The 13596-nt window shown below is 40.8% G+C and overlaps 1 protein-coding gene across 6 annotated transcripts; it reads right to left on the minus strand.

The window, feature by feature from the left end:
- Positions 1-6015: 6015 nt before the first annotated feature.
- Positions 6016-11884, minus strand: LOC148030929 (protein NARROW LEAF 1-like). 6 transcript variants are annotated; one of them, XM_087684474.1, is made up of 6 exons: positions 10507-11879; positions 9672-10272; positions 9096-9239; positions 8744-8984; positions 8161-8658; positions 6016-7349 (listed from the first exon to the last, which is right to left on the minus strand). In XM_087684474.1, the coding sequence occupies exons 1-6, from the start codon at positions 10623-10625 to the stop codon at positions 6949-6951; spliced, it is 2004 nt and encodes a 667-aa protein (XP_087540600.1). In that variant the 5' UTR covers positions 10626-11879; the 3' UTR covers positions 6016-6948. The 6 variants fall into 6 exon arrangements, with proteins under 6 accessions (XP_087540600.1, XP_087540599.1, XP_087540603.1 ...); XM_087684473.1 differs by having other exon boundaries at positions 6019-7355; positions 10507-11873; XM_087684477.1 differs by having other exon boundaries at positions 6019-7355; positions 9672-10197; positions 10507-11872.
- Between the last annotated feature and the right edge of the window lie 1712 nt (positions 11885-13596).

A 13596-nucleotide genomic window follows, 5' to 3' on the forward strand; every position in this document is an offset into this window, starting at 1 on the left:
ATTCTGTTGGCCTCCTCTGCCAGATCCATAACCCCTACCACGGCTGCCACGGCCGTGCTGATTCGAGTAAAAGACTGCATTCTTATGCTTTGAACTGCTTGACCCTGTAGCTAAGCCAAGCTTCACCTCTTCATGAATCAATAATGCAACCAGCTCATTAAAGTCAGGCATTTCAGCCCGCACAGACACTGAAGTGTGTCAAAAGACTTGTATTTGGGACCCAAGCCATTCAAAGTCACTGCAACCATATCTTCATCTTCAACTTGTGAACCAATAGATGCCAGCTGATCTGCTATGGTCTTAACCTCTATGACATAATCTTGTATGGATCTGTTCTTCCTCTCCATGTTATTGAATTTCTGCTTCAATTGTATCTTCCTAGCACTTATGGTTGTGCCATAGTATTTGACCAATATATTCCATGCATCTGCTGGGGATTTACAGTTCATGATCTGCATCACCATAGCATCTGAGATACATAATGACAACCAATGTAACACCCTGCGAGCTCTTTCCGTCCAAGCTCGATGCACTCATCTTTGATCAGCTATAGGATTCCTTTCTAGAACTTCAAGTTCAGCCTCAACACCTATCACTAAGTCCTAGTATCCTTTGCCTATCAGAAAGTTCTCCATGCGAAACTTCCATATTGCATAATTGTTGCTATCAACCTTTTCTCCCACAATCTAGGTTACATTATCAATTCTATCAGCATTTGCCATGTTGTAGACCTTGCCTGACTACCTACAAACCAAGATCTTCTTCACAGTTCAACTTCAGCCTGGAACTGTTTATGACAGTTTTCTGCAATTAATTGCAATAAAAATAGGGTATTTCAGCCCACTGACAATCCACAACAACCCTCAACCAAGTGACCTAACCTGTAGGCAAAACAGACAATACAGATGCAATATATTTACTTCAGTTGAACCTCTTCCAACCTCACTGCCAGGATACATACATGCAGTTTGAAAACTGTAATTCTGTGATTGACCAACAGTGATTTCAAGCCCAAAACTGAGTGATATACATGTCATACATGTCCCAAACCTTCATAGACATCTGCTTGTACATGTAGCAATCCAAGCATAACCAACGAGGCACAAGTCAGTGCATAGATAGCAGGTATAAGTATCAAACCTTCTGCTTACAGATTGCAATCAGCAAGTTCTCAGTAAACCAAAGTCTATCCAGCTCCAAAACAACCTCAACTCATATCAGACATTCACTTTGAAGTGTTAGGTTCAATACATGAGCATTCGGTTAACTATAGGCATCCTGTCTTCATGAATCCAATTCATAGATTGCATTTACTGCTTGCAACCACTGAGACAATGTCACTGCAGTAATTACCAGCCTTAGACTTCAACTTCCATGATCACTTAATGCTCAACTCAATCCATAAACCTCCAGCAGACATATCCCATGTCATACATATGATAAATGCCAGCCAAGTGTTATGTAATGCTTCAATGGAAGCTAATGCTTGCTGCCCACTATTTCGAGACAGGTTTCCAGCCTGTTTACACTTCCAGATTTGAGTACTTCCTTCAAGAAATTTCAGCTCAAAGGCATGAGAACTGATACATATGTCTTCCAGAGTGCTCCTAGGCTCCAATGAGGTCCATAAAGCATGTCAGAGAGCTTCAAGCTCCAACCAAGATCAGATACAAGCTGCCCTATCACTATTTACAGCTAAACTACTCTTATTTCAGATCTGTAGATCATATCTGTAGCTCATAACTGAGCACACATCCAAGTAATAGCATGCCAAGACCTTCAACCACCTTCCAAGGTGTATAAGCAAGCTGTAGATTGCTTGATGAGCTCCCAATGCCTTGTGTTGCAGTGAGATATGCCTTCAGCCACAGCAGGCGCAAACACGCAGACTGGCCTGGAGTATGTAGCAACAGCATTCGATGACAATGATGACCATAGAGCACACTCTAGTGCTTAATGATGCCCTGAGAGACTGCCCAACAAGCTATAACAAGCTCTTGCATAGATAGAATGCATAGACCCTGACATATACCTTGATAGAGTAACAATGGCAGCCTTGCTACTTCATAGATACACTCTGTCTTCAAGCTTCAAGTCTTCTTTTCCAGTGCATTCCACCAATGAGCCCATTCATGGCTCTGATACCATATTAGCTTTCAGGGATGCAGGTAGTGAGCAAGACACAGAGTGAAGCAACATGCTTCCTCTCTCTATTCTTCTCATTATATCTTCAACACACACTTTAGTGCATATACAACCTAAGGTCATAAATACCATTCACACCAGAAGTAGAACCGACTTATTGAATGTACCTAACTGATCTAGCCAGACTAGCTGTGTCTAGCTCATGTCGGTCAAACACACATGAAGGAGCTTGATATTCTAACATTCGAATACCCTAAAATGAAGCCAACACAACACAAAATAGGATTATTGTGCACTCTTTGCTCTTCTTTTGCTACCATCAAAACTAAAATGAAAACCAACACAACAAAACATAGGTGTACACTAACTATGGTTGAGTTAGTTTGATCCAAGTTATTCCTCCACACACAAACATAACAAAAGAGATATAACATTAACATTATACACACATCACAATTATTGAGCACTCACATATTTTGTACTCACTATTCTCCATCGAACATGTACCTAGAGCATGTAAATAAATGCTTTTTTTTTTAATGCAAGTGATATATGGTTTCTTATAGGTGTAGACTACAAGTCTATATCTAGCTACATATAGAGAACTAGTGACAAAGAATCATCTCAACTTGAGAGCACTACATTCACAATGATTGTAGTAAGGTTAGGATGATTCTGCACATGTTGATACCTTAAGATGTACTTGCTTGTCCTACATTATGCATGCCACCAAATAAATTTACAAGTGTTTGTTCACTAATATCCTTTATGAGACAAGGAAAGGGGAGACAAGATTGACTTCTTTTGGTCATTCCATCAATGAAAAGTCTAAGGTATCTTCATTTTGTAGCAAAGCATTTACAACTATGATGCATTATCTTATTTTCCTCTTGTGGTTTTCTTTATTATGATGCACTTGCAATGTTCCATCGACCGTTTGCAAGAGCTTCTACATCTTTTGAATTCTTTCATCTCCCTTTGAGATTTTTGAGAATCATATACACTCCCATTGACACTTTTCTATGGAATTGCTCAATTTCAAAACCTACTAAAATGAGGATATCTAATTAAACTTTCATTGTTTTAGAGCACTATTTCTTTGAAAAGGTAATATACTTTCACCCTTGTAATGTTATTTTAGGTGCAACCTTCTTGTTGTTTGCATCACCTCACAATGAACCTTGAAGTAGCTTGCCATCCATCATAATGTAAACTTCCATACAAAGCTGACTACAATAGTTGGCAATCCCTAGAATCCTTGATATTTACATTTGTGTTTTAAGACATGAAGTTTATGAGTTTAATGTTGTTTTGAAAGGTGACATGCATTGCATCATAGAGGTGGCCATGTAGTTTGCTTATTTTTTGTAGCCACATGTTTTGGGCAATGCAATAGTTTGGTTTTCAGTTAAGAGGGCTATGCACTTTCCCTTAGTGGTTCTTTTTGGTCCATATTCTCTTCCATGACCAATATGGTTGTGCATTTAGCGATGTGCTATCCTTTCCAATATGGCCATCTACTTTTCATGATGGTAGATATGACCCTATGGTTTGCTTAATATAGGCCATGCAATTTGAACATTGGTCTTCTCACATTTAAACATTTGTACCACATGGAATATTTTGTTAGCGTGTAGAATTTCTATTTAATCCAATGAGGCATTGTGCTTTTCTCTCACCAATATGATCATGAGCTTTACAATACGATGGATGGCATGGCCATCATCTATGCTTGGCCAATGTTGCCACTTTGGTCAACATGGTTAGTGTTGTTATTGAATGCAATGACTCTTTGTTGTTTGGGCCACACACATTGTGTTAGTCATGTGGAGGTCTTTCTTTAACATTGTTTTAATTACCATGATTGCCTTTCAATCATTATGGTCCTAGTTTTGTGCCAATTAGTGTGCAAAGCTTTCCATGCAAGTCAATATTATACAAACATGAATTTCTCATCAAAGGGCATTTATTTACTATATATATCTAGGAAAATCATGATAGTAGTTGCTAGCTATAACTAATGAAAACTAAAATTTTCTAGTTAGATCAATTATTGTCACCATGGTGTTATATAATGTTGCTAAATAAGGCATCAATTTTCTAGATTCTAACTGATGAGATGGATATGTGCTTGGCCTTGGTGGTCCTTTTTGGTCCATGTGCTCTTTCGTGGCCAATATGGCCATGCATTTGGTGGTGTGCTTTCCTTTCCAATATGGCCATCTACTTTTCATGATGCTAGATATGACCCTATGGTTTCCTTAGCTATAATATATGCCATGCACTTTGAATATTGCTCTTGTTACTCATTTGTACCACATGTTTGTGTTAGTGTGTGGAGTTTCTATTTAATCCATTAGGGCAATATGCTTTTCTCTCACCAATATGATCATGAGATTTACAATATGATGGATGGCATGACCATCATCTATGCTTGGCCAATGTGGCCATGTGATTTGATCAACACGATAGTGTTATTATTGAATGCCACAACTCTTTGTTGTTTGGGCCACACACATTGTTTTAGTCATGTGGAGGTCTTTCATTAATGTTGTTTCATTATTGCCTTTCAGCATTTATGGTTCTACTTTTGTGCCAACTAGTGTGGATAGCTTACATGCAATTAAGTATTATACAAACCTAAATTTCTAATCAAAAGGGCATTTACTTACTAGCTATACCTAGGAAAATGATGAGTTCCAAGATAACTTAAAAGGTTATCCATAATTTGCTAGTTAGAGGATAGCAATTGCTAACTATAACTAGTGAAAACTAAAATTTTGTAGTTAGGTCGATATTGTTAGTAGTTATACAATAAGTTGTTATCTAATGTTGTTAGATAAGGCTTCAATTGTCTAGATGCTAACTAGAAAAAGGACTTTACTAGAGTTGGAAGAGACTAAAGATGCCAAATTTCTATAGTTGTAACTAAAAATTCTACAATCTTACTAGTTTGGTTGTCATTCTTCCTAGTTATAGTATGTGTTTTCCATATAAGAAGTGGTTTAGAGTTCAGTGTCATGAAGAAAATTGATTGGAGGAAGATGATTATGGCACACATATAAGAGGGGGCACATAGACTTGCTGCAACATTATTGGCAATGCAACAAGTCAACTAGACACGATTTGCACAAGTTGGCTAGAGATGATTTGCACGATTCATTTAGTGCATGGTGACTAGTAGGTCTTGAGTTCAATTCTTATTGGTCTAGTCATTTAGTAATAAGTTCAATGTCACGAAGGAAATGGATTGGAGGAAAATGATTATGGCACACATATAAGAGGGGGCACATAGGCTTGCTGCAGCATTATTGGCAATGCAACAAGTCAACTAGACATGACTTGCACAAGTTGGCTAGAGATGATTTGCACAATTCATTTAGTGCATGGTGACTAGTAGGTCTTGAGTTTAATTCTTATTGGTCTAATCATTTAGTAATAAGAACCAAAAGCAAGATATGCACCCAAGTTTATGAGTTGATAAAACAAGTGGCTTACCACTAGTACAACTTAAATGAGAGAGAGAGAGAGAGAGAGAGAGAGAGAGAGAGAGAGAGAGAGAGAGAGAGAGAGAGAGAGAGAGAGAGAGGATAACTAAACGGATGTAACTCAATTGGTTAAGTTGAACACGATGGTGACCAAAAGCTATTTAGTTCAACTCCTACATCTTGCACAATCCTTTAGTATAGGTGTTACCAAAGGGAGAATTGAATCTAGGTCAATGGGTTAATGAAAACCAAGTGGCTTACCACTAGGATAGCCTCTTGATTACACACACACACACACACACAAAAGCTATAATAGGTACATCTAGATGAGAAGAGAGACGAATGCAACCATTTCTTACCTTTAAAAGTATTTCCTCTTGACGAAAGAAAGAGACGAAAATTGGAAAGGAATCTGACAAGACTTTTGCCTCCTTAATACTAGAAATGTGGCTTCCTTAAACATGCTAGCTCTTGAGAGTCTAGTTAAGTGCTTAAGTGTGGCACCACCGTAAGGTTGTGTCATGGATCATGATGAGGCACCTATACTAAACATATAAATGATATAACTTAAATACACTTGCTACATCCCTAAAACAGATAAGGTCTAACCAGTATATTTAGCTTGTCAATCATGAGAGCGGCATTCAATGTATGAGTTCATTACAAGGCATTAAGATATAAAGCTGTGTATTTCTCATTATCTGCATCCATTGAGGTTCTACCACATGTCATGTGTGCTATCCAATCTCCTGTAAGAAATGGGAAGACGACACTGATGAACTTCTGCGTTAATTTAGTTTGGAAAGGTGCCTTAACTTGAGAGGTGACCTTGTTATGACAAGCTAGAATGAAGTAAAGCCAAGCAGTGTTTGATACGAACATGCTGCACTCTGTGAATGTTGAAGAGGTCAGTGGATGACATAGGTATGCAACAATCCCTTCCCAGAATAGGGCCTCATAGGCCATGTGCCACTAGTTACCAAAGAATGCAGCTAAGCATGCATGGAAATTGACACACATCATTAGCATTCAGCTTGACTGAGAACTGACAGAATATGGTGGCAAAGAACTAAAAAAATGCAGAGACTGGTCCTCCATCACAGCTGTGCCTTGCAAAATGCCTTATTACCTATCTTGCAGCTTAGGATGAAATGGGGCTCCATCGAAAGCATGTGGTCGATTCATCCTCAGGTATATACTGCAAAAATCTGGGCACCCCCTTGCTATAGATTTTCACAACAAAAATGGGGATAAAAATGCCAACCTAGAAAATGGCCAATGCAGCTGAACAAAGTAACTCCTTGCTTTCGGTAGATCAGCTGTCTGGTGATCTTCTTCTTTTTTGGTCCCTGTCAAACAAATTGAGTGCAAAGGGAAGCTCTTCATTACTGGCCTCCTTAGTGGCTGCCTGGTCTGCAGATTCAGGCTGTACTTCCCTCTCCCTAGGAGCAAAACCAAAGTCCAAGAGTAACATCGCTGTTGAACTCATAGGATCCTCAATTCCAAGACTTTGAGCTTCCTGGGTTCTAATGCTGGTTCCATCTACTGGCTGTTGTTCTGTCAGCGTCCTCATTCCAGTTTCTGATGGTTCCTCAGCACCAGCAGGTTGGCTTGGCTCTCCCCTTTCTTGTTCTGACCCTGGCCAAGCTGCTCTTGATGCCTCTTCCAAAGCTGGTCCAATTACCAACCCAGTTGTCCACTGCCTTTGCTCCTCAACTGCAGCTGATTACATTCCCCAATACAAAACTATAAGTGTCTTTTTAAGGTCATTCAAAACATGACCTCCGTTATGCACAGCATAAATTAAGTATATATGACATGCATACATTTTTCACACTCATGGGAATAAATGCTTAGATTTACAGTTATGACCTCAGTGGTCCATTCTTTTGTTTTTTGTGGCAACCATGTGCAGCTCACCACATACAACACTTGGTCGCTGGGCACTGGGAGAAGAGCCACACTGGATCAAGAAAGGACCTACAACCCTAAATGTGGCACATAAAGAGGGACTGCAATCTGTCCATAGAATTCTCCTGCAAAGGGCAAGACCCACTGACAGGGATCATTATCCCTCCCTGTAGCACCAGGGTGACTTGGACCCACAATCTCAGAGATATGAGCCTAACTCCTGATAGCAATACTATCATCCTGCAAAGGGCAAGAGCCAATTCAACCACCAAAAAGCATCATTGGTGATCGTTATGCCTCTCTGTAGCCCCAAGTGGTAGCAATGCTACCACATTGGGGACTCAATAGGGCAGTATTTTTCTTTTAGTATTAAAAGTGACCTAGTAAACACAGACTCGGCCATCCTGATCGCATGTTCAAAAATCTAATCATGACTAAAAAGACGGAGTCCACATGTGTCCAGACAGTTCGATGCAGGAGTGAAAGATGAAGCACAAGTAAGACTTAGCTTTTCTCAATCATTACAGTTATAATCTAGAAAATGCCCACTTTGCAATAAGCAGGGTATCACTCTTCTGGAAAAGACATGTCCAAAAAAAGACACTCACATGCATACCTGCAAGAGCAGCACTGCTTGATATCAATGACAGCTGCAGCTGCTCTAGGAGCCGACCGAGGTCTACTCCACTTGTCCAGTTCTCAGGGCCATGCCCATTCTGAAGCTTCAGACGGCCTCGATTTGCTGTCCCACCCCAAATAATCCCAACCGGCCTAGGTTTCCCAGCTGCTTCAGTCATAAGTATTAGACTTCCACTATCACCCTCTAAATCAAATGCCTGTTTGTTCTCTCCAACAATGAGAAAATCTGTAAAGAAGCAAATCCCTTTCTCGTCATTATACTCAAGGGCATAAGCCATAATGCTTCCCTTTGTTACACCCGAGCTCCTACCAACCTTAACTACCTGCCTGCCGACAATGCTTCCTATAGGGGCCTGGAGGTCTATAAACAATACATCCCCCATATCACCTACCCCTTTAACCATTGTAGTTATTCTTGACATGTCAAAGCAATCTCCAAAAGGAATAAATGCACCATCCGCACGCACAAATGTCTCTGCTCCCATCCAAACAAGAAAATTATGAGCCTGCAGGTAATAAAATCCAGTTGAGGATTACATTAAGTCAAACATTTCCTTTACCTGGATTCATGCTTGCAAAAATGCCATACCACAGATCGTCGGTAATAAAAGAGGTTGCTCTTTCCACAGCACCCAGGTATATGCCTGGGCCAAGATTAGGTGGCAATGGATGGAACATTTTTTGATTGGGGTAATCAAGGTCCACTGCAACATGCCTGTTAGTCAAGAATCCGACTTGGCGTGGCCCAGTCTTACTTTGAACGATTGCTCCAAGTGTCCCATAAGTCTCCTGACTCGCTACCTGAGTTTAACATGCCTGTTTAAGCTGAAAGCCTAAAAACCTCATGTACCTTGTACGTGTCACTTTGATTATATGTTAAAGAAGAGCTCAATTTGCAGTGTGTAATAATACCTGGGAACCTGGACCTATGCAAGGGTCATTCCCTCGCAAACCCTCTACTAATTCTGTATAAACTTGCTCCTTTGGTACAACTGCCGGCGTGCCATAGTATGAAAACTCTACGACATCAACATCGCACCATATGCCCCCTGGCCCCTGCAATATCACAGTCCTTGTTTAGATTCCATGATGTACTATGAAAAATTTGATGCTATCAAATCCTTTCGTCACTATCTGCAGGTCCAAAAGAAAATCATGTGGATCACCATCTGAGTTGAAATAGCTCATGGCTATCATGGAAATAAAATGCAAAACAATTAAGCATTCACTTTTTGGCACTGTACTACAGGAACAAACCGTGAAAGTCCACAGTATGAGCTCTCTTTCAAAGACCTCTTTCCTAGCTGTTATTACACCCAGTACAGTGCAGGCGTGATGGAGGCTTCTACAACACTTATAATCGCTTATCATCGTACTCTTGGTGAACAGTGGACACCTTCTGTAATATGTAACTACGCTGCATTGAAATTGAGTTTGGTGATTCAAATACATAACAAAATGGGAAGTAGGCAACATGATCATAAGCACCTCAAGAACAGGGGGAAGCCGTTGAAAGCCTTGAAGCCATTCACTGTGGACCTTGCGTGCAACAAACACGATGATTGCAGGAATGTCTGTAAGGCTCCCTCGCTTTGTTCGGAATCCGACTGCCGTGCCAAGGCTGAATTGTCTCAAGGCCTTACTATGGAAAGCCCTGATGGTCATGAGATCCAGCAATGTTGTGGCCTGCTGGCCTGATGGCATGCGCTCTTCAGCTTCAGATTGCACGTCTTTCTGTAATCCACTAAAGTATGCAGTCCTTTCTTCTGCAGTCCCATGGATCCTTGATGATGGTGGCCACTGGAAGTAGGCGGCACTGCTCTCGGTTGTGTGTTGAGCTCCTGAGGCTATGGCTCGCATAGATGGGTAGCTCGCAGCAGAGGGGTGCCGGCTTTGATTGCTTGAAAATAATCCCAAATCGTAGTCTACAGCTGATTCATCAGACATCAAAGAAGTTGTGGGTCTTCGTCCTGTCCTCAGTACACGCTTTGCTAAATCCATTTCTTCACTAGGCCTGAAACTTTTGTTTACAAAGACATTATTTATGTTTCCTGGGAAAAGAGAAAAGACCATTTTCTCCATTGATAACCTGACAAGGAAGATAACAGCCTATGCTGAGGGTTACAATGACAATGTGCATGCAGATTCTTAGAAATTCAAAACGCGACTCGAATTTTTTATGTGAAAACAGGAGCCTTCTGGATCGTAGCCTAAAGTGCAGGACATTCAAAAAGGCTAGAATCAAATGTCACAAAGTGTAAACAATGGTGGGATGGGATAATTGACCAAAACTGCTAATTTATCAGAGATTGGGGAGCATTACCTGTCCCACGGACCAGTCTTCTTGGGCCTAAATTTATATTTTCGTTGCTCAAAAGTTGGCATTGATCCTACACTGTTGTGAGCGTCCATAGACATGTCTAGCCTGACTTCGTCCTGCATTCTATCGCCTGTGGGTGGTTCCTTCACGACCCATAATTTGATCAGAGGAGCTAATTTTGTGCGAATATAAAGGAGCCCAATTTGGTGCAAGCTCAAGCAGGAAGTTTTTCCATTCGAAAAAAATGGAGGAATGCGAAAAAAATTTAGACGGAACACAGAGCTCCCTCCAATTGAAAGCTCTGTTCCCTGTACGTGAGAGTGTATGCACAAGACGGTACATTATGAGAAAAGACTGCAAAGGCACAAGCAATTCAGTGCCATCATCCTGAGAAAGCAAAGCTTGCATGTGCCCACAAATGCATACAACTGAATGCTCTGTTCCGCGGCCACAAGCAGGCGCTCTGTTCCTTCCCTTTTGGGACCATCAAATTTGGAAATGGGAGCATGAAGCTACGTAAAATTACACACGTGAAGGAAGGCTTGATTCTACCAGTTCTTCGAAAGAGTCCTTTTAGTTGGGGTTGCAACAAAATGCCCCAAGGGCAAATCCGATGTGCCTTGGAGAGAGAGAGAAGGGGGCCGGGAGCTTCTCCTACATATACAAGTACTAGATTCTTTTGGGGGGGCAGGGGAGAGAGGGCGGGGGCAGAGAGGCTTCTCTCACACATACAAGTACTACACTAGGCTAGATTGTGAAGAGGAAGAAACAAAGGTTAGTGACCCACGGGACAAAAGAAGAGGAGGGCCCTTTCTGCAGGAGATCAATCATATAAAAGGAGGGAGCTGCAGGGAGAAAAGAAGGCAAACAGAAGTGTCTCAAAAAGGAAAGTAGGAACTATGCGAAGGGCCCCAAAAGGGCGACATGTCACATGAGCCAATAGAAAGTCTCACTGCAAACTTAAAGCATTACTAATCTGTCTAACAATCGCCTAATTCTTTAATGAAAAACGGTGTAAGCAGGAGAATAGAGAGTGTCTCCATTATATACAGGTTACCAGGTTGATGTAGCTTGATTACATAGTTAAAAACTGCATGATCAATCAACCAGGTCAATGTTGCTTGATCGGATAGGGAAAAACTGCATATTTAAATCAGAGTTAATAAATTAGAAAGAGGAGCCGGAACCCAGATGGACAGACGACAGCAGAGATGTTCGATAAAAGCTTCTTTGAATCGTTTGGGCTGCAAAAAGAGGCAGAGATAAACGTTTGGATCAGGAACAAAACCTCTTTTTAAATCGACAGAACCTACGGGCAGAGAGGTTCTGCACAGAAAAGCAACGAGACACGGATCGAGAGACAGAGAGAGAGAGAGAGAGAGAGGAGGGGGTGCAAGACATGTTTGTAAGCTTATTGGATGGAAGACAAGGGCCAAAATGATATAATAATGATAAAGAGGGGAAAAAAAGAAAGCAGACTCGCAGGGAAAACAGCTGGATTTACTGATGCAGTCAACTCAAGGACCCGCCCTCATCGGCGCTGGCTCAGCTGAATGTCTCCTTAGCTGGCAGCAAAATGTTTCTAATGCTTTTAGGCCTTTAGCTACTCCACTATATCTATGCATAATGCAAAGGCCTAACCCATTTGTGACATAGGCGGGTTGCCCACCCAGGGTATTCACTTCGGACATGTTTGTAAGTTGTAACCCTAAGAACAATACAAGTTCAAGAACTATGCGGAAGGGGCAACAAAGAATATCAGGTCTCAAGAGCATAGCTCCCTTGCTTTGAGTTCATGCCTATGAGCTCCGGTGTGTGCATTCAAATCCAGCAACTTCACCTACACATCTTTGTGAAGTATGATAGGGACTATGAACTCAACTTTCCCCACTCATATTTGTGAACTATTAGTAACGAAGTCAACTTTCCCCACATGTTTTGAGGTAATATGATGGCAAATTGGCGCATTGAAGGCAATGAGCATTGAGACAAGAGGGTGGATTCGATGCAAAACAAATCCTACTTCATAAGTCTGTGTAGTTAAGTTTAATAATACGTGGATGGCTTACTGAACCACACTTAACTTTCATATCATAACTTTTGGAGTTGATGGAGCACCTTCAAAAATGGAGGTACACCATGAACTAGGTAGAGTTTAAAAGACATTATGGTCATTCATTTGTATTTTTGCATTCTCTCTCTTCCATTTGGCAAAGATGGGACCAAGTTTGCAACCATGTGGCTAGTATACCTTTGTTGTAGTTTTTACATGCCCATGTCAATTTACTTGTGTGTGGTGCCAACTCTTAGTGACATATTTGTAGAGTAGATGTTGAATGGGCCTTGATCTTTCTTTGTCTCCTAAGTGTAATAATATGAGAAAATATTCAGGACCTTACCTCTTGAATCTCTCTCTTTTTGTTTGTCCCTTACATGTGTGTGTGGGCAAGGGGGCTGGGGTTGTTGTAATCCAATACAAACATAACCAAAATGTATAATAGACCTCCTAATCCATACCCAACACTGAATGAAAGAAGATGAAACACAACATACTGCACACATAAATGATAGAAAGAAATGCAAAGAGACATCCGAATACAAAAAGGAAATGATAACAACATCATTATCATTATCATTGCAAATATATCCTAACAATGCATGATTGTAGTTATAGCTACATTGCCAATCGACAAATATGTCATGATTGTTCAATTTGACATCGCATTTGAGACCATCCAATGTGCAATGCCCAATAATGGCATGTATAGTGGACTCAAATCCACTAGAGTTGATCTTCTTCTATGTCGCTAGAATCATTTGGAGTAGGTTCATCTAGAGCCACATGATTTGAAACAAAACTAGGAGATGGAGGACACAATGGTGCAAGACCTAGAGCAAGAACAATAATGGCTTGAATCAGAGGAGAATGAGCCCAGATAGTAGGAGGAGATGACCAATTCTACACAGGAGGTGGACTAAGGGGTTAAGGCTGAGGAATATTGTAACCATTGGATTAATTTTTGGACACGTCCTAAAAAGCGGCATGGAATTATTGATTAGCTACCACCCACTCATCACATGAATCTCTTGTAG

Source organism: Lygodium microphyllum, chromosome 9 (genome assembly GCF_053477565.2).
Source record: "Lygodium microphyllum isolate KBCC chromosome 9, Lygodium_microphyllum_v1.1.10, whole genome shotgun sequence".
Lineage (NCBI taxonomy): Eukaryota > Viridiplantae > Streptophyta > Polypodiopsida > Schizaeales > Lygodiaceae > Lygodium > Lygodium microphyllum.